This window comes from Equus asinus, chromosome 9, assembly GCF_041296235.1.
Source record: "Equus asinus isolate D_3611 breed Donkey chromosome 9, EquAss-T2T_v2, whole genome shotgun sequence".
Classification (NCBI taxonomy): Eukaryota; Metazoa; Chordata; class Mammalia; order Perissodactyla; family Equidae; genus Equus; species Equus asinus.
Window position 1 is genome coordinate 37,064,478 of NC_091798.1, and position 25,104 is coordinate 37,089,581.

The following is a 25,104-nucleotide window of genomic DNA, read 5'->3' on the forward strand; positions in this document are numbered from 1 at the left end:
CTTGTTTTAGAAAAGCATTTCCGCCCCCAATACTACTATGCAACTCTAGTTTCACTTTGTAGGGAAAGAAGCAAGAACAGAAACCAAAGGAAGCAAATGGCAAAGCTGCACAAGGACACACATGGAGGCTTACAGAAGATCAGTGTCAAACTTCTCGAGATCTTGAATGCTTCTTTAGGAAAAGACAAGGTCAAACATCTAATAGTCAGCCTCCAAAATGCTTGTATAATTTCCTATCACTAGGCTTCAGGAATAAACCCAAAGTAGCAAAGATCCTTTGGATTTAGGACACCCAAACGAGGAGTCTGAGAGAGAAGTTCCATGGAAGAACACAGCACAACTTAAAAGCAACCTGCCCTTCCCCATAACCCCCCATGACCAAGATCTCTCATCATTTTGTTTTTGTTGTTAGGAAGATTGGCCCTGAGCTAACATCTATTGCCAATCTTCCTCTTTTTGCTTGAGGAAGATTGTTGCTAAGCTAACATCTTTGCCAATCTTCCTCTATTTTATGTGGGATGCTGCCACAGGACGGCTTGACAAGTGGTGTTAGGTCCGCGCCTGGGATCTGAACCTGCGGAGTAGGGCTGCCAAAGCAGAGCACACTTAACCACTACGCCACTAGGCTGACCCCCAAGATCTCCCATCTTGCCCCTAAGGTACTAGCATCCAAATACCTCTGGCCTTCTGCCCCATCTATCCTGTGGATGCTGTCAAGATCACTTCAGTTTCTGTACCTATGAAGTAGTGATAACAAAACTCTCCATCAGTGGATTCTTGTGAGGGTAAAGGAGGCAGCACTCAGCACAGAGCCAGGACACAGTAAATGCTCAGTACGGGATAGATAGTCAGTAGGGCACCCTGCATCATTTGACCAGTCACTTGGACTGGTCAGCAAGACTCTCCTCTGGTTAAAACCTGGGTAAGGGCCTGGTCTTAACATCCACCTAAGTTTTGGGAAATCTCAAATGTTCAGAACCAAAAACAAACAAATCAAACTCACTGCCCAAAATAAAAGACCTAGAAAGAATAACCAACCAACCAAACAAAATAAGAAACAGAAAAAGACCCCTCCCACTTTATGGCAAAGCTCCTAGCAGAGTCGTGACTCCAATAGATGCATTGAGTCCATCTCTTTCAGACATTCTCCCTTCCTGGTCAGCTGTTCAAACACAGCTTGGGTGCTGAGGTGGTAACTTCTGCAAACATTAGAAATGGAATTTGCAGAGTAAGGGAAGAATCAGAGGGGACAAAGGAGACACGCTGAACTGGAGAACAAGAGCTATGTCATAGGGGATGGCAGGGGACCACGCAGGCTTTGGGTCAGACTGCTGACTCCGTGGAGTCTTCATCAGGCTTTAGTAAGGCGTGATACCAGACCACGTGCATAGACTCGCCTGGATGCTTATTAAAACTGTAGGTGCCTGGGCCCCAGAGAACATCAGTTAAAGCAGACTCTCCAAGAGCTGGCCCAGGGTCTGTATTTTAACTTGTTCACAGAAAGTTGAGTTATAACTTTTCTGTGCCAAAATGCCTCTGCAATGAGGGTGGTAATAAGAATTAAAATGCAAATTCTCATTAACTAATGGAGGAGAGAGGCAGCACCAGATGCCCGCCTTCTTTCTGTTGTCCTCTGTTTCCTGTACCCACACTTGAAGGCTTGGCTGAAGCCCCACCTCCTTCATAAATACCATCACAGAATCCCATCTTCCTGCTCCACACTCCCGGAAGGCCCACAGTACATTCCACATATTATTCATGGGTCCTATCAATGCTGTTCAAGTGTGTTAAGCTTTGCTTCTCTAACTAGTTTCCAGTGCATTTTAATTTGTATTCTATCACTCAACATTCTTAATGATTCCTCTCTGTCTGGTGAATTATAAAGACAGAAGCTAACAACTAGAAATGGTGCCTGGGAAGCAGCCGTGGTCTCAGAGCTTTGATACATATTGACTCATTTGATCCTAAAGACCCTAGCTTGTGCTATTATTATCATCCCTATTTTATAGATGAGAAAATTAAGGCTCAGAGAGGTAAATTAATTTGTGCAGGGTCACAATGGTAAAACTAGAATTTGAATCCAACTTGTTTGACTCCAGAGACCAAGCCCTTTTCCACTACATTATGCCTCTATTCAACTGGAAAATGTGGTCCTTGAGGATAGGAATGCTGATACATATGTTGAGCACATACTAAGCGGCAGGCCCTTTGCTAAAAGCTTCACCTGCATCACCTCCATTCACCTTCAGAATCACTATGGAGTTAGTTCTGCTATTATCCTCATTTTACTCTTGAGAAACTGAGGCTCAGAGATGTTAAGCATCTTGCCCAACACTATATAGCTGGTAGACGATGGAGGTAGATCTGAACCCAGGACATCTGATCCCAGGGTCTGTGGTCTTAACCATTACCACTTTTGCCTAGCCCAATGTTCTGGACATTGAAGATGCTCATAAGTGCCTGTTGGGCTGAATTGTGCCAATCTCCAACTTTCTGAATTGGACGAGTGTCCAATGTGCTATATAAACACACAAGGTGTTGCAGCGAGCTGCCTGGGCAGCTCTCTAGCCCAGCAAGCATATGATAAATATAAGCTGTTGCTGACACGGGTGTGCTTCCTGCCAACTACTTTCTCTCAGCTCTATCCATATATACATCATACACCCCTGCAAGCACAACTCATGCTCTCTCCCCTCCTTCGCTCACTGTGGACAAGGAGCAAGCGCGTCACTAAGATCTCTAATGGCTTGCTGCCCCAAGGGGAAGAAGCACTGGCTGGAAGGGGCACAGACCCCTGGTTAGTTGAATGCCTTTACTCATTTAACAAACGTTTATTAAGCCCCTACCATGTGCTAGACACTGTGCTAGGTCCCTGCACACAGTACAGAGCAAGCAGACAAGATTCTGCTCCCGGGGAGGGACAATCTATAATAAACAAGCATATAATTTTAGGTAGCGATGAGGGGAGAGAAAAAGACTGGGAGAGGGATGTGGGTGGGTGGGTGGGAAGGAGCTCAAAAACCTCAAATCTAAACGACCCAAAGGAGCCAGACACGCAGTGGGGAACAGAAGTGCAGAGGCCCTGAGATGGGGAAAGCTTGGTGTGATTTAACAGTGGTTTGAAAATTTTTCCTAAAGAGCCAGATTGTAAATGTGTGTAACTCTGCCATTGTAGTGTCATAGATGGTATATAAACAAGAAGGCGTGGGTGGCCCTGTTCCAATGAAGTTTTATTTACAAAAACGGGCAGTGGGCTGGGTTTGACCTGCAGGCCAGGGGTTGCCGACCCTATCTGAGAACATAAAGAAGGCCTGTGAAGCTGCAGTATATCGGGGGAGGGTGAGATGGGGGCCAACGGGGCAGGAGCCGGACTGTGGAGGTCCTTGTCAATAATTCTGGGAACAACGGAGGCCACTGGAGTTTTTGAAGCAGGAGAATAACATGTTGTGATTTTTGTTTTTCAAAGACCACTCTGGCTGCTGTGTAAAGAAGGGATTATGGGGGCAAGAGTGGACATGATGAGACCGGTTGGGCAGCTGGTGGAGATGCCTAGGTGAGGGATGGAGGTAGCCTGGGTTTGGCAATAAACATGGCTGGGGAGGCTGAAAGACTCCACCGAGGACACTCCCATAGCCCCACTGCCTGAGATGTTCTCTGTCAGCAAAGAAACCTGGGGCAGCCCTGCCTTGCTCTCACGCTGCACCCTGTACCCCGGAAATGAATGGATCCAGCCCATCCCAAACCTTGATGAAAGTATCCCAAGAACCCAATCTTAGTGAATTTTCCAGGTATCACTAATCGTGTGGCTTCAAGATGACTGTAATGTTCCTGAGAACATGAGTTATTTCTCTTTCCAGTTACTCTTTGAGGCGCTCTTGGTGAAGTGGACAGTTTCCTAGTAGATTGGCAAGGGCTGACACTAGAGTTAGTTCCAAGTATTGCACATCCATTCCCTACTGCACAAAGTCCGAAAGCTGACGGAGCAGCCACTCCGGATTCATAGCATGGGCCCCTGGAACCCAAAGGCTTGGAAATTAATCATTACGAAACAACAGACTTTCCCCTCAAGGCATCCCTCCCTCTTCCTCCTCCTTAGCCATTCTTCCTGATCCTGAAAAAGAAAACACACACACACACACACATACACTCACACTCACTCACTCTCTGTCATAAGGAGACTCTTCTGATTGGTCTGATGATTTAATCTGGCAGCTACAGAGCATTCAACTTAAATAGCACTTACCTAGAATCTACAGCAAGAAACTAACAAGAGACAGAACAAGGAAAAATATCTCCCTACCTAAGGTGTTAGAAGAATGCCTGATACTTTCTAAAAATCAGACCTCATAAGACATTATCAGCCAAACCAATCTAAAAAGTGTTTTAACATTTTGTCAGATCTTTCTTCGACTGCAGCTCAGTCAACACTGAGAATTGTTTTCTTTGGGGTTTAATTTGGCCTTTTGCTCTTCAGGGAATTTGAAAGGTCACTGGCATTGCTGGTTAAAAATAAACTAGTGTCAATGAACTCTGCCTTGATTCCCAGAGACCACAGGAAGGCTCGCATAAGGCTTCTGACTCGTTAAACCAAACCTCTCTCCTGCTCTCATTTATCATGATAGGATTTATGACGATTATCAAATTGTGGGGTGGGCGTAGTCATAGAACCTGCTACGCACAGCAGCCTGCTGGGAAAGAAAGGACTCGGCAGGTAAAAATCACCCATGTATCTTTTCTTTTCTTATTTTGGTTAGCTACTTCAAAAAGGAGACTTATGGGCCGGCCCGGTGGTACAGCGGTTAAGTTCGCACGTTCTGCTCCTCGGCGGCCTGGGGTTCGCCAGTTCGGATCCCGGGTGCGGACATGGCACCGCTTGGCACGCCATGCTGTGGTAGGCGTCCCACATAGAAAGTAGAGAAAGATGGGCACGGATGTTAGCTCAGGGCCAGTCTTCCTCAGCAAAAGGAGGAGGATTGGCAGTAGTTAGCTCAGGGCTAATCTTCCTCAAGAAAAAAAAAGAAAAAAGGAGACTTAGAAGATGGTGGGAATATAAAATAGTGCAAACCCTTTGTAAAACAGTTTGGCAGTTCCTTAAACAACTAAAGGCAGAGTTACTGTATCACCCAGCAACCTCACTCCTGGGTATGTCGCCAAGAGAACTGAAAACATAAGATCTCACAAAAACTTGTACACGAATGTTTATAGCAGCATTACTCATAAAAGCCAAAAAATGGAAACAGTCAAATGTCCATCAACTGATGAATGGATAAGTGTGGTATACCCACATGACAGAATAGTATTCAGCCATAAAAAGGAATGAAGTTCGATACATGACACAACATGAACCCTGAAAATATTATGAAAGAAGCCAGTTATAAAGACCCCACGCTGTATAATTCCACTTACATGAAATATCTAGGGCAGGCAAATTTAGAGAGGCAGGAAGTAGCTTAGTGGTTGCCTAGGGTTGGATGAAGGAGGGTTGGGGTAAATGGGGCATGACTGCTGAAGGGTACAGGATTTCTTTTGGGGGCGATGAAGATATTCTGGAATTAGATAGTGGCAACGGTTGCACAACTTTGAATATACTAAAACCTACTGAATTGTATAGTTTAAATGGGTAAATTGTATAGCATGTGGATATCTTAATAAAGCTGTTAAAAAAAAATGGAAGGCTGCACTCAAGAAAAAGAGTCACAAACAAGACACACATGCACACATATACCTTTTGAGAGCTTAAACTAATTCTGCCCCTGGGATGAGAGGTCCTTTATGTTGTCAGAGTGAATAGCTGATAGGAACATGGCAGTCCCTTGCCCATGTGAGCAGTGAATTGGGGTTTAGAGGACAGACCTTTAGACTCTGGATTCACCTGTATATGTGGGGATCTCTCAAATCCTGCTCATCTGTAGGCAGAAGCCTGTCTCTGCTGACAGAGCGGGATACAGAAGCCCCTGCAGGCAGCGCATTCCGGTTTGTCTGCCATGAAAATTGTGTCATGTTATGGCTGGGCTATGACTCTCCCACCTGGGCCTGTGCAGGGATACTCGCCAGTGACATGGTTTTGGATAGCCTTCAGGGGACCCACTTCACCTGCAGGTCCGCTGGGGTCTGAAAGCTCCAGCTGCTGACAGAGAAGAGGAAGCTGGCTGGCTTGCGCCTTGGTTTGTAAAGGGCCCGAATAAAAGTAAAAGGGGCAAAGGTTTAAGGACAGTGCTTTGGGCCCTGAGAACCATCAGAGAGAATGCGGGCCCAGCAGGCCACATGCAGTTATGGGCTCACCCCACTCCACTGGCTCAGAAGGCCCAGTGCCAAGTGTGACCTGGGAATCCGCCAGGTGCTCTGTGATCTCTTTCCCATTCTGTCCACTCAGGCCTGGTTAACATCTCTGCCACGCTGAATGCAGGGGCTGGGCACACAGGGATGCCCCTTTGCACGTGGATGCAGTCAAGGCTGATCTCCAGGAGCCCAGCTCTGTTCTGGCTTGGACCTCGAGGCCCTTATGGATAGCCAGGACCCACCCAGGAGGTCAAGGTGCAGCACCTACTGCCCAGCCGAGAGCCACGCCTGGGGCATATCAGCTGAAGGGGAAACTGTTACTGTGAACTATGAGAGTGTCAGGGTCTTTTTCTAAGACAGACCTAACGATGACGATGATCATAACAATAATAACGATAACAGAATATTGACTGCTTAAGGTATTGAGTACTATTTTAAATACGTGATGTACGTTATCTCAATTTTCTCTCATGAGCCCTATAAGGTAGGTAATGTTATCTTTATATGATGGGGGAGGCACAGAGAAATTAAGTGACTGCTTGAGGTTACACAGGAGCAAGTGGCCAAGCCAGAACCCTTACTTTGGTGGCCTGAATCTAGACTTACACTCACCAGTGCTGTGTGGAGCCTTGGCTGCCCTGTATTTCTGGGTCTCAGGCAGGCAGTAGGAGGCGGGGTCTAGGCCAAGGTGGGGCTGCCCGGCCGTGATGGGGAGCGACTGGGCAGTGCACACTCACCTCTTTCTGGGGACTTTGTCCCCAACCCACCTGAGGTCAAGAACTGAGCCAGAGAAAATGTCCAGTTCCAGAAATCAGGCGGCTGCTTTTGCTTTGAGCAAAAAAAACAGACCCTTTCACCCAGGGATCCAGAAAGAGTATCCCCAAAGGAGAACTTCATCTGGGGAAAATCTTAGCGGTAACAGAAACTTGGGCTTTTCCTCAGAATTCTGATTTTTCTCTTAGGTCAATGATAAGTTATGACAAATTATGACATGAGTTCTCACTCTAAAAAACAATACTTTTTTTTTTTTAAATTTAGGGAGGAAAACAAACAAAAAGGAACAAGAAGACTATGCTCCCAACAGTTAGGGGGAGGACGAGCAGGGGCACAGTGAGGTTTATCGGCCTGGAGCTTGCCCAATACCCTGCCATCTCGGAAAGTGGCTTCACCTGCTGTAGATAATGAATGCCACCAAACTCAAGAGGAAGGGGTCCCAGAATCTGTGGCCTCAATCTCTGCCCTGACCGTCTGACCACCGGCAGGATCCTCGTTCTCTACTCCTTTATCTCCTACCCTCTGTCCAGCCTCCAGACTCGAAAAGCCACTGCCAGGTGCGGGGCTGAGTCCTGTGCAGGTACAATGGCATTTAACGTCTACAACTCCTCGATGAGACTCCCTCGGTCAGAGTGAAGAGCTGATACCCCCGTCTCCTCTTGACAGTGCCCCTGAAGTCCCACTGCTGCTCTCTAATTTTGGGAAAAGACACACCTCAGCTCCTTTTCAGTCTTACCTGTTCTACTGAGATTTTTCCTTAGGTAGGAACTTTGAAAAACGCCAGTTATTTATTTGCTTTTCCCCCCCAAATCTTTGCGAGGGGATGAGAAACTCACCATTATCGAAGACCGTGCCTGCTGTGAATGAGAGTTCCGAGTCATGTTCAGCTTTGCAGGCATACAAGGCTTTCGCCTTCCGGAACGGTGTGCTGTGTGAAAACAGGTTTATTTAGCAATTGTTTTAAACCCTCTGAAAACCCCAAATATTAATCTCTCTTCTTTCCCTTTTCCTGCAAATCACCTTGTCCTCTCTGGTTGGAAGAGCCTGACAAGGCAGCCAGATGGCAAAACACGAAGTGGAAAAGTTGCAAAGGTCACCAGAGAAAAATGAGAAATATTCAGAGAAAAGCCATAAGCCCTGAGAAACCACACTTCTTGGGGGTCACCTTGTGTCACGTTAAAACTTTCTCTAGGAGTTACAACGGCTGAACACTGGGAGGGCAGGCAGGGCCTCATTTGTGGAGCAGGAGTAGCTCGGGAGGAGGGGGGTGGGGGCAGGAAGAACTTCCAAGTTGCTCTGGAGAACACTCCCAACAGACCCTCTTGAAAGTCGGCAATGCTCAGTGGGTCAAAAGGAGAAATTCTAGCAAAGTCAGGTTTCGGCTTCACCCACGGGCTGACATGAGCTCTTCCAGATGTTACTTATTTCTCATTGGGCTGGTGGAGCAGGATTCCAGAGCTGAAACTCCCCGACCCCCAGGGTAGGGCAGGGAATAGACAAGGTGTGTGTGTGTGAGCAGTTAAACACGTGTGCATGAGCGCACACGTGAACGCGTATGGGGAGTGCGGGAAGGAAGAAGGGAGAGCGGGGCAGAATGCATTTTTCTTTCCCTTCTCGTATCCAAGGAGTGTTGTCAACCACTCTCATTGTGCATCAGAATCACCTGGGGAACTTTTAGAAAATGTAGATGTCTGGGTTCTACCCTGACTTGCAGATATAAATATAGGCATCAGCATTTTTAAAAAGCTCTTCAAGTGATTCTAGTATGCAACCAGGGCTGAGAATCATCATTCTAAATCAGGGGTTGGCAAACTCTGTAAAGGGCCAGACAGTAAATATTTTAGGCTTTGTGGGCCATATGGTCTCTGACGCAATTGCTCAACTCTGCACTGCAGCATGAAAGCAGCCACAGTCAACACATAACGGAATTGGCGTGGCTGTGTCCATCCAAACTTTATCTACAAAAAACAGGTGGTGGGCCGGATTTGACCCAGGGGCCACAGTTTGCTAATCCGTGTTCTAGACAGTAAGTTGTAAGAACTGGGAAATCCTATTTTCTATCTTTTTTTTTTACCTTCTATCAACTTTTGCTTTGGTAGTCAACTAGTTTCAAACAATCTATGGACTTGTCAAGGGTCATAAGAAAACTGACATTTAATAGTGAAAACTTGGCTCTTTATTTTCCAAAAGCAATCCCTTCTCCCTCCAAGCCATCCAAGGAAGCCCATTTAGGGACTCAAGGACAGAATAAAAAAAAGAACAAGTAGGTCCTCTGGGTTAGACAGTTATTCAAGGGATATATATTATTTACTTTATTGTCATTCGACTAATTAAAAGCCTCAAGGAACCAGTGACGCCAAACCTCCTGTGGTGCACTGATTTCCAGTAGCCAAATAAGATTTAACTGAAGAATGGCTTGGTCTCAGGTAAACAGACAGAATCAGAAGGGGCAGGGCGTCTTGGGTTATTATGCAACTGTTGTTCTCGGAGTCACTAAGTCCAGCTTCCCTTTGGGAAAGAGGAGCCATGGATGGATGGACACCCACACCAGGCCAGTCATCTTAAACATCCAGTCTTGGCTCCATGAAAACAAAGAAAAGATGACTTAAAAGGTCTGCTGTCAGGATGACCAGAGTAAATGATCATCCAGAATTTGTTGCCAGGGTGCAGTTTACTGTTCTCTCTGGTCCTCTAGTAGCCAAGAGATGATGGCAGGTGGGAGAAAATTGGGGAAGTGGGAGAAAATGAAGTGAGTCCTCTGGGAATGAAGGGAAGAGAGCTTTAGGATTCATCAGCTCCAACTGGAAAATAGCTCTTCCTGTCTAATTATTTTAAAGTCAGAATAAAGGTCAGGGCAAGGGGCACATTCTGTGATCTAAGTAAACCAAGTCTGCATGTTGGCCAGCAAGGGCCAAACATCCAATGTGCAGCTTTCCAGAGAGGAAAAAAAAAGTTTTTCTTTGAGGGAGTAGGGAGCAGAGAGGAGGAGCCACCTGGTTGTGCAAAGTACTTAAACAGCCAAAGTTCCTTACTAACAGGCAAAGACAGCCTGTCATGACATGGAAGGTGGAAGGAGAATCCAGTCAACATTAGCCAGGGCCACTGGACCTTGAGGTGGGTAGAGAGCAAAAAGACCAGGGACAGGGAAATAAAAGGTGAGGGAAAGATCATCTGAGGCAAGATTCCTCCAGCTGGATTTTCATAGGGGTTACTTATTAACTGCATGAAATAAAGGGAATGGGACAAAACAGGGGCCAGCCAGGGAAACCACCTGGAGTATCTGGCAAGAAGAAAGCAAAGGGAATGGTCTCAGGTGCCCAAGATTACCATTCAAGAGGAATAGTTTCCCAATAATATTAGGCTTTTGGAATTGAATAATGAAGAGACAATAAAATGGCACATTAAAAATAAAAACAAAGGTCAGGTGACTGAGGCTATGAGAAGCGCTTTTCCCAAGGACCCCGTCCCCTTAGGACGCCCAGAAATGGGAGGGATGGTGGAGGGATGCTTTTACAAGGACCACTCCTGTTCCTTAGCACGAGAGCTGCCAAGTAAAATACACGACACCTAGTTAAATTTGAATATCAGATAAATGATGAATACTTTTTTTGTACGAGTATGTCCCAAATATTGCATGGGACATACTTACACTAAAAAAAACAATTTGTTGTTTAACTACAATTCAGATTTAACTGGGTGTTCTGTATCTTTATTTTATTTGCTAAATCTGGCAACCTTACTCAGGGGAAAGTCTTATCTTTTTAAGTCTGTCAGCCAACCAGTCCAGAGTCCCATGCCAAACTCCCTCTCAAAAACCTTGAGCAGTTTGCTTTAGGTAGGGTTCCTACCAAAACAGATCCTGTTGGCACAGAGGTTATATTTGCATGCTTTGGCTCTGATTAAAAAAATAAAAAATCCCCAGCAAGAATCTTTGGTTCTTTGGCTCCCTGGCTCCCACTTCTTTGCAGTGCCTCTCAACACTAGACACAGAGAGCCTAGGGTGCTCCTTGGCTGCTCCTGTGACAGTGCCCTTCAGACCTCAGCTGGGCCTTCAAGGGCACGAACAAGTTTGGAACCTTCTGCAAGTTCATTTTTAATTTTCGCCTCTGAGCATGGCACGAGGCCAGGAAAGCACTCAGAGGAGTTTCCCTCAAATGCCCTTGCAAGCCTTGCAAAATGACAACCCACTCTCCATTGTACGGCACCACAGGGAGGTGGGGCCAGCTAGACTGGCAGAGTGCAACGGCTGGATCTTATAGGCACACTTTCCAGGGGCCCCCGTGCAAATACAAGCTACGAGTTTGGGGCTGGCAGCTTTTCACTTTTACAAGTGAAAGGAAAGGGAAATGTGAAGGGAATGCTCCTCTAGGACCTTCACTCTCTGTGCTGTGAAAGGCATCTTAGTTCCTGAGCTTGAACTAACAAGAAATACTTTGAAGAGGGGAGAGGAAGCCGTTTCCAGAGGAGACGTTATATAGAAGTTCATGGGGCCATTAATTAGGTCTAATTAAGTATTTATTTTGAAAAGCTCTGCCCAGGGAAAGAAATCTGAAGCTTTATGTCCTGGAACTGGATGTGGGGGAAGGCCTCACTGAACCTGAATAAAGGGTATATGCCCCCACCTCGTGGGGCCACATTGCAACAGTGGTTAGGGGATTGTGGCCCTCTCTGTTGGCTAGCTCTGATGCGCTAGCTCCCCAGCAGCGTCCCTATCCGTGCTCACCTTGGCACACATATTTAGCTCAGTGACAGCCAATTCCAAGCCTTACTCTGCCTTGCCTATTTCAAAATGGTAGGTTCCTAAAGGGTTGTAGAACAGCATTGTCAAATGGTGCTATTTTAATGATGGTCAGAGTGGGCAGTACTGAGTAACCAAGACCTGAGGTGAGCAGATTGTATTGCCATTGTCCTTTGTCAATCTGGAAACATTTTGGGAGATGGAAAGGAGAAGCTAGAGAAAAAAACCTGGAAATATCTTGGGAGATGGAAGAAGTGGAGAAGTAGAGAGGTGGAGATATTGGACAGGCAACAGGGCCTCAAAGCTCAGAGACAAAAAAAAGTGAATACCCTCAAGCAGAGGGTACATTTCAGTTTTTCAGCTGAATGATTCTACTGCCTTGAGGCCCTACCCGGTTCTGTCCAAGGGTCCAGTGTTTTGGAGATTTTACTCCCTTTGATCAAAATGAAGGAGCCGTATTCTCCCAATGCCCAAGTCTCTCTTATGAATGTGTGAGGCATTTTGGAAGGTGACTGTCTCTGGTCACTGTAGTTTGCTCTGGTTCAGGTCTTCTTGGGGCCATCAGTGATCCTACCACAACAATTCATGCCATAGCTGGTATCCTAGAAAGTTAATATCCCCCAAAGAGCCCAGAATATGTCTAAGAAATAATTCATAAATAACTTGAGTGTCAAGAAAACATGATCTGAATTTTTACCTTATTCCCAGGGTGAGGATAAAAGGATATACTGTAAAGCTATATTTCCCATCTTCTAGGGCAAAGCTAGACAGAAAACCTAGAAGAGCAGGCCAAGCTTTGAGGCTGGGAATTGCATGGAAACTTAAATTTGGGGTTACCCATAGGTTTGGAGGAAAGAGCACAGGGCTGAGGGCAAGAAGTCCTGAATTCTGGATTGGCTCTCATTTGATCATGTGACTGTGTACAAATCACCCCTCTGTGCTTTAGTTTTCTTTCTCTATAATAGAGTTCAGGCCATTTCTCCTCTCATTCTCACATGAGGAAAGGATGAAATGAAAGATATGAAAGCGCCTGGAGGAGAACAAAGTAATGTGTGTGTGTGTGTGTATTTATATATAAATAGCATGGGACTTTCTTTTTTTAAAAGTATAATAACAGCGTTATAAATTATTTAAGCCTCTCTGCTGGACTCACCCCTTAGGAAAAAACCAGCTATGGGAAAAAGATGCACAAGAAATTACTGCCAAGGCCCAAAATGCTTATGATGCCTATAATTGGGCTCTACATTCTGGTTGTTTGACAGCAGAGACACACATGCAGGGGACCTACACAGCAGAGGGATCCTGCAGGATCTTTATTAATTCTTTTCCTGGATTTAAACAGCTTCTTTTCTCTAAAGAGCTCAAGTGCAAAGAATTAAGTCTGGATGTCATCAAAGCAGGGAAAACTATAGCACAGCCCTTGGGGAGAGAAACTAGGTCAACCCTGTTCCCATGAGAGCTAAGGGTTCATGACATGGAGATAGAAACGAGCTGGGAGCACAGATGATTCCTGGGAGCACATAGAGGGCAAGGAGGTAGTCAGGAACAATTTAAAGAGAAATCGCTCCATATCTTGATCCTTTATCCGTCTCTCTCCCAGTGGTCTGGTCTTAGCAAGTAGGTGTCAGTGCTCATGGCTGATAGCCCAATCCACAAATAAATGTTGCCTGATGCTACTTGACAAAAAAGAGGGAAGAAAAGGCCAGTAGGTGTCTCAGCACTGTTCCCTCTGATATTATCTTACACCAAAGCACAGAGAGCCCCATGATTCAGAGAGCGATCCAAAAAGGAGCCCATTCAGGAGGCATTCTTTCCCCAAACTCCAGGCATCACAGATTAATTCAGAAACCAGAGGAAGGGTTCAGAAGGGTGTGGAAAATGCCATGCTTGTTCATGCAAATGGTCCCTCCCGGCTTTGGTCTCTTAGGCTGGAATCAAAGGAGGACAGAGGCTGGCCCCCCGTCATCCCTGACCGGCTTTGGAGAAACGGGAACGGACTGGTCATCATCCGTGATTTTACCTGGAGTCTTCACGAACCAGTTCTTCTGGCCTGTCAAAAAGCAAGTGCAGGTTTGGATGGCAGGGAACAAAGTTGACGAGGAGGCTGAACACTGCATGAAAAGAGGACCAAGCCAATGAGAGAACAACGGCAGCAACAGAAAACCAAACAAACCCTGCAACAGACCTGATGGGGGATGAGTCGCTGGACGTGGATGAGGTGGGCATAGGGCTGGATGGCGCCGAGAACATGGGCCAAGATGGCGAGAGGGGTGAAGTTGGGCTTGGATTCGGGGGGCTGCAAGACATAACAACCAGAAAACTTGTCAGCACAAAGGGAAACCACAGCGGGAGCACGGGAGGTTCATGGGAGGCCAAATGACAGGGAGCTGGAGCAGACTACAGGAGCACTGAAACCCAGGATGTGTTGTCAGTGCCAAGTCACATTTCTCCAGACCAAACCTCAGTGTCTTCCAAGTAATGCCTGTTCTGTAATTCCTCGGAGCATTAACGTGTCTCTTTGCTCTGTGGAACAACTGCTTTCTAGGTGATAGGAGCTTCTTCAGTCACGTCCATTGTGCCTTTGGGCTTCGGGGAAAAATGTCCTGAACCCACGTACTTGAGTTCTCACTCATTTCCTATCACCAGCCTCTGTCTGGGGCAGGGCTAGCTTATAATCTGCCTTCAGCTTCCACTGCTGTGTGCATGTTTTTAAAGTTGTGTCTCAGCAAAAATGACCATTTTTTCTGGGCCACACAGGCCATTCAGCCAGAAAACAATTTCCTGTTTACATTTTTAACTAAATGGACGATGTGTCATTGGAGACCAGAAGTACTGCATTAGAAAAATGATAGCGGATGGAGGATGGGTCTGGACACACAACTCTCAGGAGAGAGTATGTGATTACGGGCAACGTGCAGTTCCTCTGAGGTTTGCTTTCCAGGCCTGCTCTTTCTCTTCATAGATTTTGGGCATTTTGATGCTCAAAGAAAAAGCCCCAGAGGGAAGGCAATGAAAAAGTGAGGAACTGAAAACTGAAATCTGTTATTTTGTTCTCTGATGGGTAGCTGATCAAAAGTTTGGAGAGGAAAGGTTAAAATTACTCACTAAAATATAGCTTGTGGATTAGAATTGGTCATGCTAGCCCTTTGACTTATTTCCACAAATTATACAAACAAATATCTCAGCAACTCTGTAAAATCACCTTAAGTCAGGGACAGTGCAGACACCCATGACTGAGAAAACAACCTGGAAACCACCTGGCCACAACACCACCTGTAGCCCCTGGGCCTCAGGTGCCTGCTGGATTGTTTGGCCTGAGAACTTTATGGAGAGGAAAATGACAGCAATCCAATTCCCAGGGAACAGACTTTCTAAACATAGGGGACGCATAAATGTCCTACTTAGTGGGACATCCTCAGTTCAGACATGAGGCCCAATAATCGCCCTAATTACCTACAATTGTAACATAAATACCTATGGATATATTACAGTAAAAACCCATTGTGTGAGTTCTTCAGATATCCTCAAACTAATTGAATGAAACATTTATTAAATGCCATTATGTGTATTATATCTCTAGAATATAAATTCCATGAGGGTAGGATTTTCGTGCGTTTTGCTGTTGGATTGCTAATGCCTAAAATAGTGCCTGTAGGTATTCAATAAATAATTACTGAAGAATTAATGAATCACATCTAACCCACCCAAAAGCAAAGAGGCACTATTATAATTCCCATTTCACAGATGTGGAAACTTGGGCCAGGTTGAGACTTGTCTGAAGATACCCAGCCTGTGAAGGACAGGGCCACGGTTCAGACCCCAAGCCCCTGGCTCCAAGCCCAGGCCTCTTGCCACCACAGTGGACTGCCTCTGGGGTGGCACAACTTGCTCTGTTCCTCTGTGTTGTGCTAAGCTTCCTTACAGACCCAGCCATAGCACCAGAAGCCTTTGTAACCGCTGATTGATGAGTTTCCTTTAGCTGTCTACCACATTGGCAAGGGAAAATGGGAATGCAGCAACAGACAGACTCAGTAAGACTCAACACATTGTAAATTCCAACAAAATCCCCAATGCTGCCTCTAGTCTCCAGTCTGGTACATTCATACAGCAGATGGAATTCATAAAATAGAAGAGATTAAACTAACAAAATATGGCTTTCTTTTCTTTTTCTCAATTAATCCAGCAAAGACTAGTTATTGAGCACCTAGTATGATCAAGACAGTAAGTGGAACACAACACAGCATTTAACAAGTCCCTAATTTTGAGAGCTTAAAATGCACTTGAAAAGATAGGACAGATTAAAAAACAACTGTAATATAAGACAGTAAGATTCATCAGCTGAGGGATAAATGACTCTATTATTAGTTTCATACCTGCTCCCACTTGACTGCAGGGCCGCCTCACTTCTCCCGTGCAGCCTTCAGCGCCCTCCTTAGCTGCAGTTGGTAAGAAGGGCCTCGCTTTCCCAGCCCTCTCACTACAACCTGCCCCACTAGAAAATGACCTAGTAGGCGAGGCTGGGCCGTGACTTCTGAACTGCAGTGCGGCCCAGGAATACGAGTTCTGACGAGGGGCAATTTGGAGGTTCAAGAGAGCAGCCTAGGCCCAGAGGCCTGGACTAGTCTGTTCCTCTGGTCAGTGGTCACCACAAGACAATTAAAAAGTCCTTAAGACTTCTTTTGAAAGTTTTTTTTTTTCTTTTCAGTGGCTTTTCTAAGTAGGAAACACCTCCAGCTTCCTATCTCATCTGTACCAAGAATTATGCCTAAAAAAGGCATAGCTGGAAACATATTCTATGAACTGTGGTTTCTGAATGTATTTTCACATGCTTGGATACCTAAGTGGTTCTTGGTTAATGGTACACGGCTGAAATTGTCTGGGAGTGCGGTTGGAAGGCAGAATATTCACAACGATTACAAGAACTTACTCTTCAATCCCCATGTCAATAGTATTAACGGTAATTTTTAATAGCTAATAGAACTATTTGTTTGCTTGTCTTTTAGTCGTGGCAATAACATTTGTTTGCCATAAATGACTACAATGTAAAGTTTATTACCACTATGTTTTAGTGTAACAATAAAACGCATACAATACTTATGATTTTTTAACCTATTTATGGGATTATGTGTTTTTTAAATTTGTGCTTCAGAGTCACGTCAATAAAACTCACTATCAACAATACTATCGAACATTTATTTTTATATACCATCATGAGTGATGCCTGGAGCAACAGAATGACTGTAAACATACAAATGTTCCTCCAAGGAAAAGAGAACACATTATATTTTACCTTTGATGCAACTCAGAGAACATATAGGTGGGAAATAAGATGAACAGGGATGATAATAATGTCCCAAGACTATGTATAATCTTATATTGTCCTTTCACTACAGAAGTGTCTGGCTGGGGCCAGCCCTGTGGCCAAGTGGTTAAGTTTGCGCGTTCCACTTCCTGCGGCCCAGGGTTTTGCCAGCTCAGATTCTGGGCGTGGACATGGCACCGCTTGTCAGGCCACATTGAGGCAGCGTCCCACATACCACAACTAGAAGGACCTAAAACTGAAAAAAAATTCACAACTATGTGCTGGGGGGATTTGGGGAGAAAAAAGCAGGAGGGAAAAAAAAAAAGAGGATTGGCAACAGTTGTTAGCTCATGTGCCAATCTTTAAAAAAAAAAAAGTGTCTGGCTATAGGTTGCTGAGAAAATGACGAGAGGACAAAAAAAATCTCACCCCTAAAAAACTCAACATGGACAGACAAAATAGTCGATTTTGCTATTGGCTCTGAAATCTCTAAGATCAACTTCTCAAACTCTCTTCCCACTAATGAGGCCAAAGATAACAAATGATTGAGGTTAGGACAAGAGAAAATAATTTTATAACTAACATCTTAGTAGACGACCCCCAAAGGCCTCTCCACAATCCTGAGTCCAAATGGGAGTATCTGAGCTGAATGCCCCAGCACGTTTTTCACCCTAAATATTCCTGGGGTCCCACCAGGCCCCCACATCGAGGCCCAACACAGCAACAACAACCGCTTAAACTTTAGCACGGAAGGAACATTTGCTGGTCTAGCTTGGATTGAACTGGAAGGTTTGCACCAGCTTTAGTTCGCTGGTCCACAGTGTCCTCCAAAGGACTCAGACAGTTGCAGTCAGTCCCTTTGACATTCACTGAACAGTGAAGAAATAACGGTTTAGGAAGATAAGGCTAAAAGGCCTGGCAGCATGCAGGGTTGTGGCTGATAGTTCAAGTACAGTGTGTGGCAATATCATCAGCTTGACACCCTTCTGTGGTGACTCACTTGAATGATGGAACGTCTGCGGTACCAGCCAGGGCATGCCTGCCATACTGTGGACAGGGCTGCCCCGGCAGGCTCCCAATCTGATTATGGATGTGGCAGACCCTCTCTGGCCTCCACACCACAGTAGTTAAAACCTGAGCTGGTACGACACGAGCAGTAAGCTGACCATTAATGAGAAAGCAAATCTTTTAAAATTCTGATACTCAAAATTACAGATGACCTTGTAGAAAATTGGAAAATACCAAAAAGCAAGAAAAGCAATAAAATCATACATAATATACACCACTGATAATCACTGTTAACATTTTGGCATATTTCCTCACTTTTTGGGGGAGATAATAGTACATTCATAGTTAGTTGCCTGTTTTTTTCACTTAATAAAGCATTTTCCAATGTCATTAAATTGGCTTTAATATCATATTTTTAAACGGCAACAGGGTATTGTATTGTATGGTATACCCCAATTGATGTCACCATACTCTTATTATGTACATTCAGATTATTATCCCCCTTCAGCTATTATAAATAGTCCTGCAACTCACATCCTTGTTGAGGACCATTGCCTGTGTCTCCAATTGTTTCCTTAGTACAAATTCCTGGAAGTTAAGTTAGTGGGTCAAAGGCTAGGAGTTTTTTGTAAGGGTCTTGATATATCCTAGCAAATAGCTTTTCGGGAAGGTTCTACTGAATTGCATTCCACCAACAGTGTATGGGGGTTGCCTCTTCCCTCTCACCATGGCCCCACCAGCGTGCAGCATTATCATAAAAAACATTTAGATGAAGTTTTTTTTGTTTTCAGTTCAAGTTACCTCGGACTCTTCTCTTTCCTAGCATTTCCAATGATGTAAAAATGAATACAGTTCCCTTCTCGTGTTCTGTTTCCATCTAGAAGCAATGTTTAATTTTCCAAAGGGCATTCTGCCAAGAAGGTAGTGTGGGGAAGGAGCAAGGCAGGTGGACAGAGAGACAGACGACCACACCCGGGGTGGGGGGGCGGGTGGTGTTAGATCCCTAGTCAAATGCTATGGCTGCTCCGAGAGAAGCCGGGAGTGGTGGATGTTTAGCTTATTCTAGGACTCTCAAAGATAGAGTGGGAAGGATGAGGGACCCAAGAGGGACCAAAGTGTCTTGCACCAGCACTGTACTGTGGAGAAGTCACAAAATTGGCATTTGCTCCCCTCTGCCAGGCAGTGGAAGTGATCTGCAGCCCTGGTTCCCAGTCACGGGTCTCAGGCATGGGCTGGCCTGTGGGGTCGCTGGCCCAGGGCTGACCTTAATGCTCCATCAGTCCCCCTTCCTGATTAGGCCTGGAATGGGGATGGTGCTATTCAATCCAAGGGGATGGCTTATATTATTTTTCTTTCCGCCATCATGAGAGAGAAGAGAAAATTCTATGAAAACCTGTAAAGTCCTATTTAATTGAATCTGAAATCAGTGAATTTTTTTTCAGTGAAAATATCCCTTTATGTCTTGATTTAAGGTACCATAAAAAGAAAAGGGAAATCAAATTCAGCCAAGAAAATAGGGCCAAAAGGAATACTGGTAAACTGGATGGTGGTGAATCAGAGCAAACGACACAAAAACCGATTTTCATTTGTCGAAAATTTGAACACATATATTCTTTACATGTGTCTGCTTCACAACTTTACAAGACAAAAAATCCACATGCCCCCAAGTTGCACTGTTCCATATTTCTTGCAGACTTTTACTAGCGTGCATAGTATCGACAGATTCTTTCCTCTCACCTAATATAATTTAATATGCATTTTTATTCAGACAATGACAGAGTCCTGATTCTTATTACAGCAAGACTAACTGGTGAAATCCCTTTAAGGCCTTAGCAATTACAGGCAATTACTCTTAAAATAGTTTTTAAATAATTTGCTTTTAAAATAGTTTGACTCATCTACAGTGCAGTGATTCTGTTTTCCAGCTTTTCAAAGAATTTCTGAAGTTTCAAATAAATTCTAAATTCAGATGCAGTGTGGTGGGAATGACAAATAATTCCATGATTTAAATAAAATTCAAAATCTTAGAATAGGGCATCTGTCATCCTGAAGGTTCCCCAAGTCAACAATAGGAACCCTCTCATGTTGAATAATACAGAAATACGAGGTAGAAGGAAAAACTCCAGATTGGACATAAAGATGCCCAGACAACAGGCCCAAAAAATTCTAAAGAGAAAGGACCAGTATCGTTAACTGGGACAAAGGCCTCCACTGTGCTCCATGGCACGTGATCCTTCTTGAGTTTTACTCTTTCCTGTTGCACCTGAGTCTAGCCCCTCAATCCTTTTCAACACCACATTTCAGGTACAACACAACTGATTCTTAAAATAAAATTCACTTTCTTTCAACTAAAAAATGTCACAATTTATGAAGTTATTTGTAAGGAAACGCAAAAGTATTTTGGGGCACTACAAAGAGTCTATGTGGTACCATGTGTTATTTCAAAAGATGTGAGTGGTTGCTAAGAAATCCCAATACCTCTTGACTACCTTAAATTGAGTGCAGTACAACCGCCATTCTCTATATAATGCAGATATTGCAAGAACAAATTCATTCACTGTAACTTAACAAGAAAGGGAAAGCAATAGTGCCACTAGACAATCTTCTGCTGTCCCGAGACATAACTTAAAGCCACCTTTCTAAAGCTAGAGGTGTTGAATACTATTCTGAGGAGAAAGTCTGCAAGTAGACAACTGTAACTGCCTCAGGGGATTGAGAATGGGGAGCTGGGTGCACAGGTGTGGACTGGACATTCACTTTTTAATTTTATATTTGTTTCTACTGTTTGAATTTTTAACATGAGCCTACATTACTTAATAATAGTGGTGGAAAGCACTCTTCCATGAATGGTGCTAGGATCATTGGATATCTGTATGGAAAAAGTGACACTTGACCCCTACCTCATATCACACCTAACAAATGATTTCCAGGTGGATTATAGATCTAAATGCCAAAGGCAAACAGTAAAGGTTTAGAAGAGAATAACTCTGGAACTTGGGGTTGGGGGTTACCCAACAGGCCATAAAACCACTAACCATAAAGGAAAACACTGATACACTGGATGATGCTAAAATTAAGAACTTTCATTATCAAAAGATAACATTAAAAGAGAGTAAAAAGGCAGCTACAACATGTAAATAAAGATAGTGCTATTAACCAAACTATACAAAGAATGCCTACTGACCAGCAAGCAACGGATGGACAACCAAGTGGGAAGTGGGCAAGAAAATTGCACAGGGACATTAGGAGAGAAAATTAAAAAGAAAAGGTGTTCAACCTTTCTGTAAAGCAGGAAATGCAGATTAAAACCTCAGTGAAATGATCCTGTACACCTGCCAGAATGACTAGATAGCTAACATCAAAATGCTGGAAATATCAAGTGTTTACAAGATGTGAAACATCTGGAACTCTTATCCTTTGCTGGAGGAGGGGTGTAAATTGCTACATCCACTTTAAACACAGTTTGGCATTATCTAGAGAAGGTAAAGATACCATTCTCTATGATCCAGCAGTTCCTTCATGGACATACACCCTAGAGCATGCTGTATACGTGTGCACCAGAAGACACGTAAGAGAATGTGTACAGCAAATTATTTGTAAAAGCAAATACTGGAAACAACCCTGAAGTTCAGCACAAGTAGAAAGGAAAACAATTTTAGTACATTAATACAATGGTGTACTGTACCACAGTGAAAGTAAATGAACTACAGCTGCATGAAATGACTCTTAAAACCACTGAGCCAAAGAAGCCAGATTCTAAATAATAATAAAAAACACTACAGTTTAGGGATGCATACAGTTGATCCTTATTATTTGCAGATTCCTTATCTGTGAATTCACCTACTTGCTAAAATTTATCAGCAACCTCAGAATCAATACTCATGGTGCTTTCATAGTCATCTGTGGACATGCACAGAGTGATGAAAAACTTGAGACACTCTCAGTCACCTGATGCACACATTCCCATCTAAGCTTGAACAAGGGGACGCTGTGGCTTCTTGTTTGAGCTCTCTTGTGTTCCTACGTGCAAGAAAGGCTGTGATGTGCCTTATGGAGAAAATATGTTCAGGTGTGACTCATAGTGCTGTTGGTCATGAGTTCAATGTTAATGAATCAATAATAATATTAAATAAGATGTCTTTAAACAGAAACAGGTACAACAAGATTATGTATTGATCAGTGGATGAAAATGTTGTGACCAGAGGCTTGTAGCAACTGAACCCTGCATTTCCCCTAGGAGCCGTGGTTCAGTATTTGCTAATTCAGTGTTTGTGGTGACTTTATAGAACATAACTACCGTGAATAATAAGAACCTGTATTTAAGAAGTGAAAATATAATTAAAAACAAGGAATTGATTACTGTAAACAGCAGATTAGTGGTTACCTTTGTGGGGAGGGAGAATACTGTGATAGGGAAGAAAGCAACAGATGTGGATACTTCTGGGGTCTTGGCAAAGTTGTATATCTTAACCTGGGTGGTGGTTATGCGGGTGCTTGCTAAATAATAATTTATTAAGCTGCACACTCATATTTCATGCACTTTTCTATATAGTAGAAATACGTGCAAATCTATCTTAAAACATACTTATGGAAAGAATATCAACATATTAACAGCATTCTCTAACGAATGACATTAAAGGTAATTTTTATTCTTTATGCTTTTAAAAATATTTTCCACAATTAATGTCACACTTATAACCAAAAAATTAATGTGTTAATAGAAAAAATAATCTCCCTAATCATACAAATGACTACTTTATTCTCTAGAAGAAGGATGTTTAATAGGGGCAAAATGACAGTTCAGTCTTTGCTGCACCAATCCATAGTTTAGGTTGCATAACACAGTTGTCAGCTCCCAACTGTCTGTACTGTTTCTCTGCTTTTTCAGTCAAATACCATCAACAAATATTTACTGAGCACATTCCCCATGCAAGAAGTAATTTTTCCATACTGCTTCCCTCATGGAAAATTATGTTGGCTCTTCTAGAGACTTTTTTTTTATTTTGGTAAAGTTATCACAGAAAGTCAATGGTGTCTTCCTTTCACCTGGGCATGGGGAAGTCGGGGAGAACATCTCGATGTCGCATTCTGAGTAAGCTGGATGATACGTTAACAACACTGGCTGAAAGTCATTGGCCATCCAGAATACTTTTCTATACAGTCTGCTTTCAGGGAATATTTCCTGTTTGGACTGGGGGGAGGAGAAGCAGGGAAAAGGATTTAGTAAGAATCTAAATGTCCACTGCTGAAAACAAAGAAGTAGTTAAAATTAGTAGTGGTGTCCCAAGATACTTCAGCTTCAAAGTAACCCTGGGGAAAGGAGATTTCTTGAATAAGGAGTCTAAAATATTTCGCTGTGTTCAGAACTCTCAGCAGTAGAAAAAGCACTTCTGCTGAAGATAATATCCATGACGATTAAGTTAAACTCCTGTCACCATACAAACCTTGGTCCGGACACCACGAAAGGCATATGAGGCCGAGAGATAAGGAGAGATGAACTTTTATGAAAAGGCCAACAGTCTCTGACTTTTTTTTCTCTCAAGCAAATAACTGACTTTCCTCTAATTCTAGTGCTTATTCAACGGTCTAAACATTTGGAAAATTGTTTCTGATCTGATTTCAACCTATTCAGATGTCTTCTCTACTCCCTTCATATCTTCCATGCGTGGCCTTGCTCCTTCAGTGTGACCATGACAAAACTTGCATTCTTCCCTATGCCCATGCTCACCTTCCACAATGGCTGGCTCAGGCTGCAATGAAGGAACACAATCTCACTAGGCTTCATGGTAATTTTCGCCCCTTGTTCACTTGGTTCTGAGGAGCTTATTGACTTGACTGGAAACAACTTTAAATGATTTTCCAGCAAAGTCACCCTTTCCAGTGGAAAAAGAGTTTTAACATCTGTGAATACAAACAAACTGAAGGAAAATGATTTTTATATTCTCTAGTTCCTGTACTTAAAAACCAAACTCCCATGGAGAAGTCAATGAAAATAGACACAGTAAAACACCACTAATTCTGATCTCACAAAATTAAAATTTCTACTTTTTTTTTTTTCAAATCTGAGGTAGATCCAAATTACTCTCGACAATCTTCAAGTTACTAGGCAAATTTACAGTGTAAATAACATTTTCAAATAGATGCTTAAGAGGGCCATTCATGGCGATCATTCCAAAATGTAAATCTGATCACGTCATTTCTCTGCTTAAAACACTTCAATGCTTCCCCCTTGCTCCTAGGATGAAGACCAAGGCCTTCTCACCTGGACTACTATAAGAGTCTCTAGCCCGGCTTCTTTACCTTTTACTGTTCCAATCCATCCTACTGCATATAGTAACTACACGAAGCTCCCAAACACATAGCTTAAATATTTGTTAAATGTTGTTGAATGAACAGCAGTCTCCTGCTCATAAACACCCCATTACCTACTGCATATAGAATAAATTCCTTACCCTGGGGTAGTGGAATAGATGGTTACAGTTTATTCCTGCCCACCAGTTTTCCTACCCTTCTTCTGGGTCATTTGCAGATGTTCTTCACCCCAAGTGATACAGGTGGGTCCAATGTCCCATTGATTTCACGGCAGGGACAGGCATGTGATCCAAGCTGGCTAGTCAGAGTCCCCCTTCCCCCTGGCCACAGTGACTGGGTCAAGGATGGACATGTAATAGATCACAGTTCATCCAGGGGGTCTAATATATTCACAGTTCAGCCACCGGGTCTGGATGCAAAACCTAAGTGTATTCGCTTAGGGTCACCAGATCTTCTTTCCCCATTACATGGCAACATCTGTTAGCAAATGAAGTTTAAAAAAAAGAGGGAAGAAGAGCCAAGTAAAATAATAATTTGGGCTCTTGGATCCAATTGTGCTCGAGGTTAGATCCACCCTCAGATTTCCCAAAATTGTAAGCTTATAACTTCCACTTTTTCCTTAAGCCCATTGGGTGCCTGTCATTTGAAGGTCTTTCACAACACTGCCCCAATGCTCTTCTTAGTGCTCATT

The 25,104-nt window shown here is 43.6% G+C and overlaps 1 protein-coding gene across 3 annotated transcripts in view; it reads right to left on the reverse strand.

The window, feature by feature from the left end:
- The window catches only part of ARHGAP26 (Rho GTPase activating protein 26), a 417,310-nt gene that overhangs the window by 7,154 nt on the left and 385,052 nt on the right, over nt 1–25,104 (reverse strand). Inside the window, exons 21-22 of one of the 3 annotated variants that reach the window (XM_014850273.3) lie at nt 13,812–14,087; nt 7,890–7,981 (exon numbers count right to left, since the gene is read on the reverse strand). In XM_014850273.3, the coding sequence (XP_014705759.1) occupies nt 7,890–7,981; nt 13,812–14,087 (368 nt within the window). The remainder of the gene's footprint in view (nt 1–7,889; nt 7,982–13,811; nt 14,088–25,104) is intronic. The other 2 variants (XM_014850274.3, XM_014850275.3) reach the window with 2 other exon arrangements.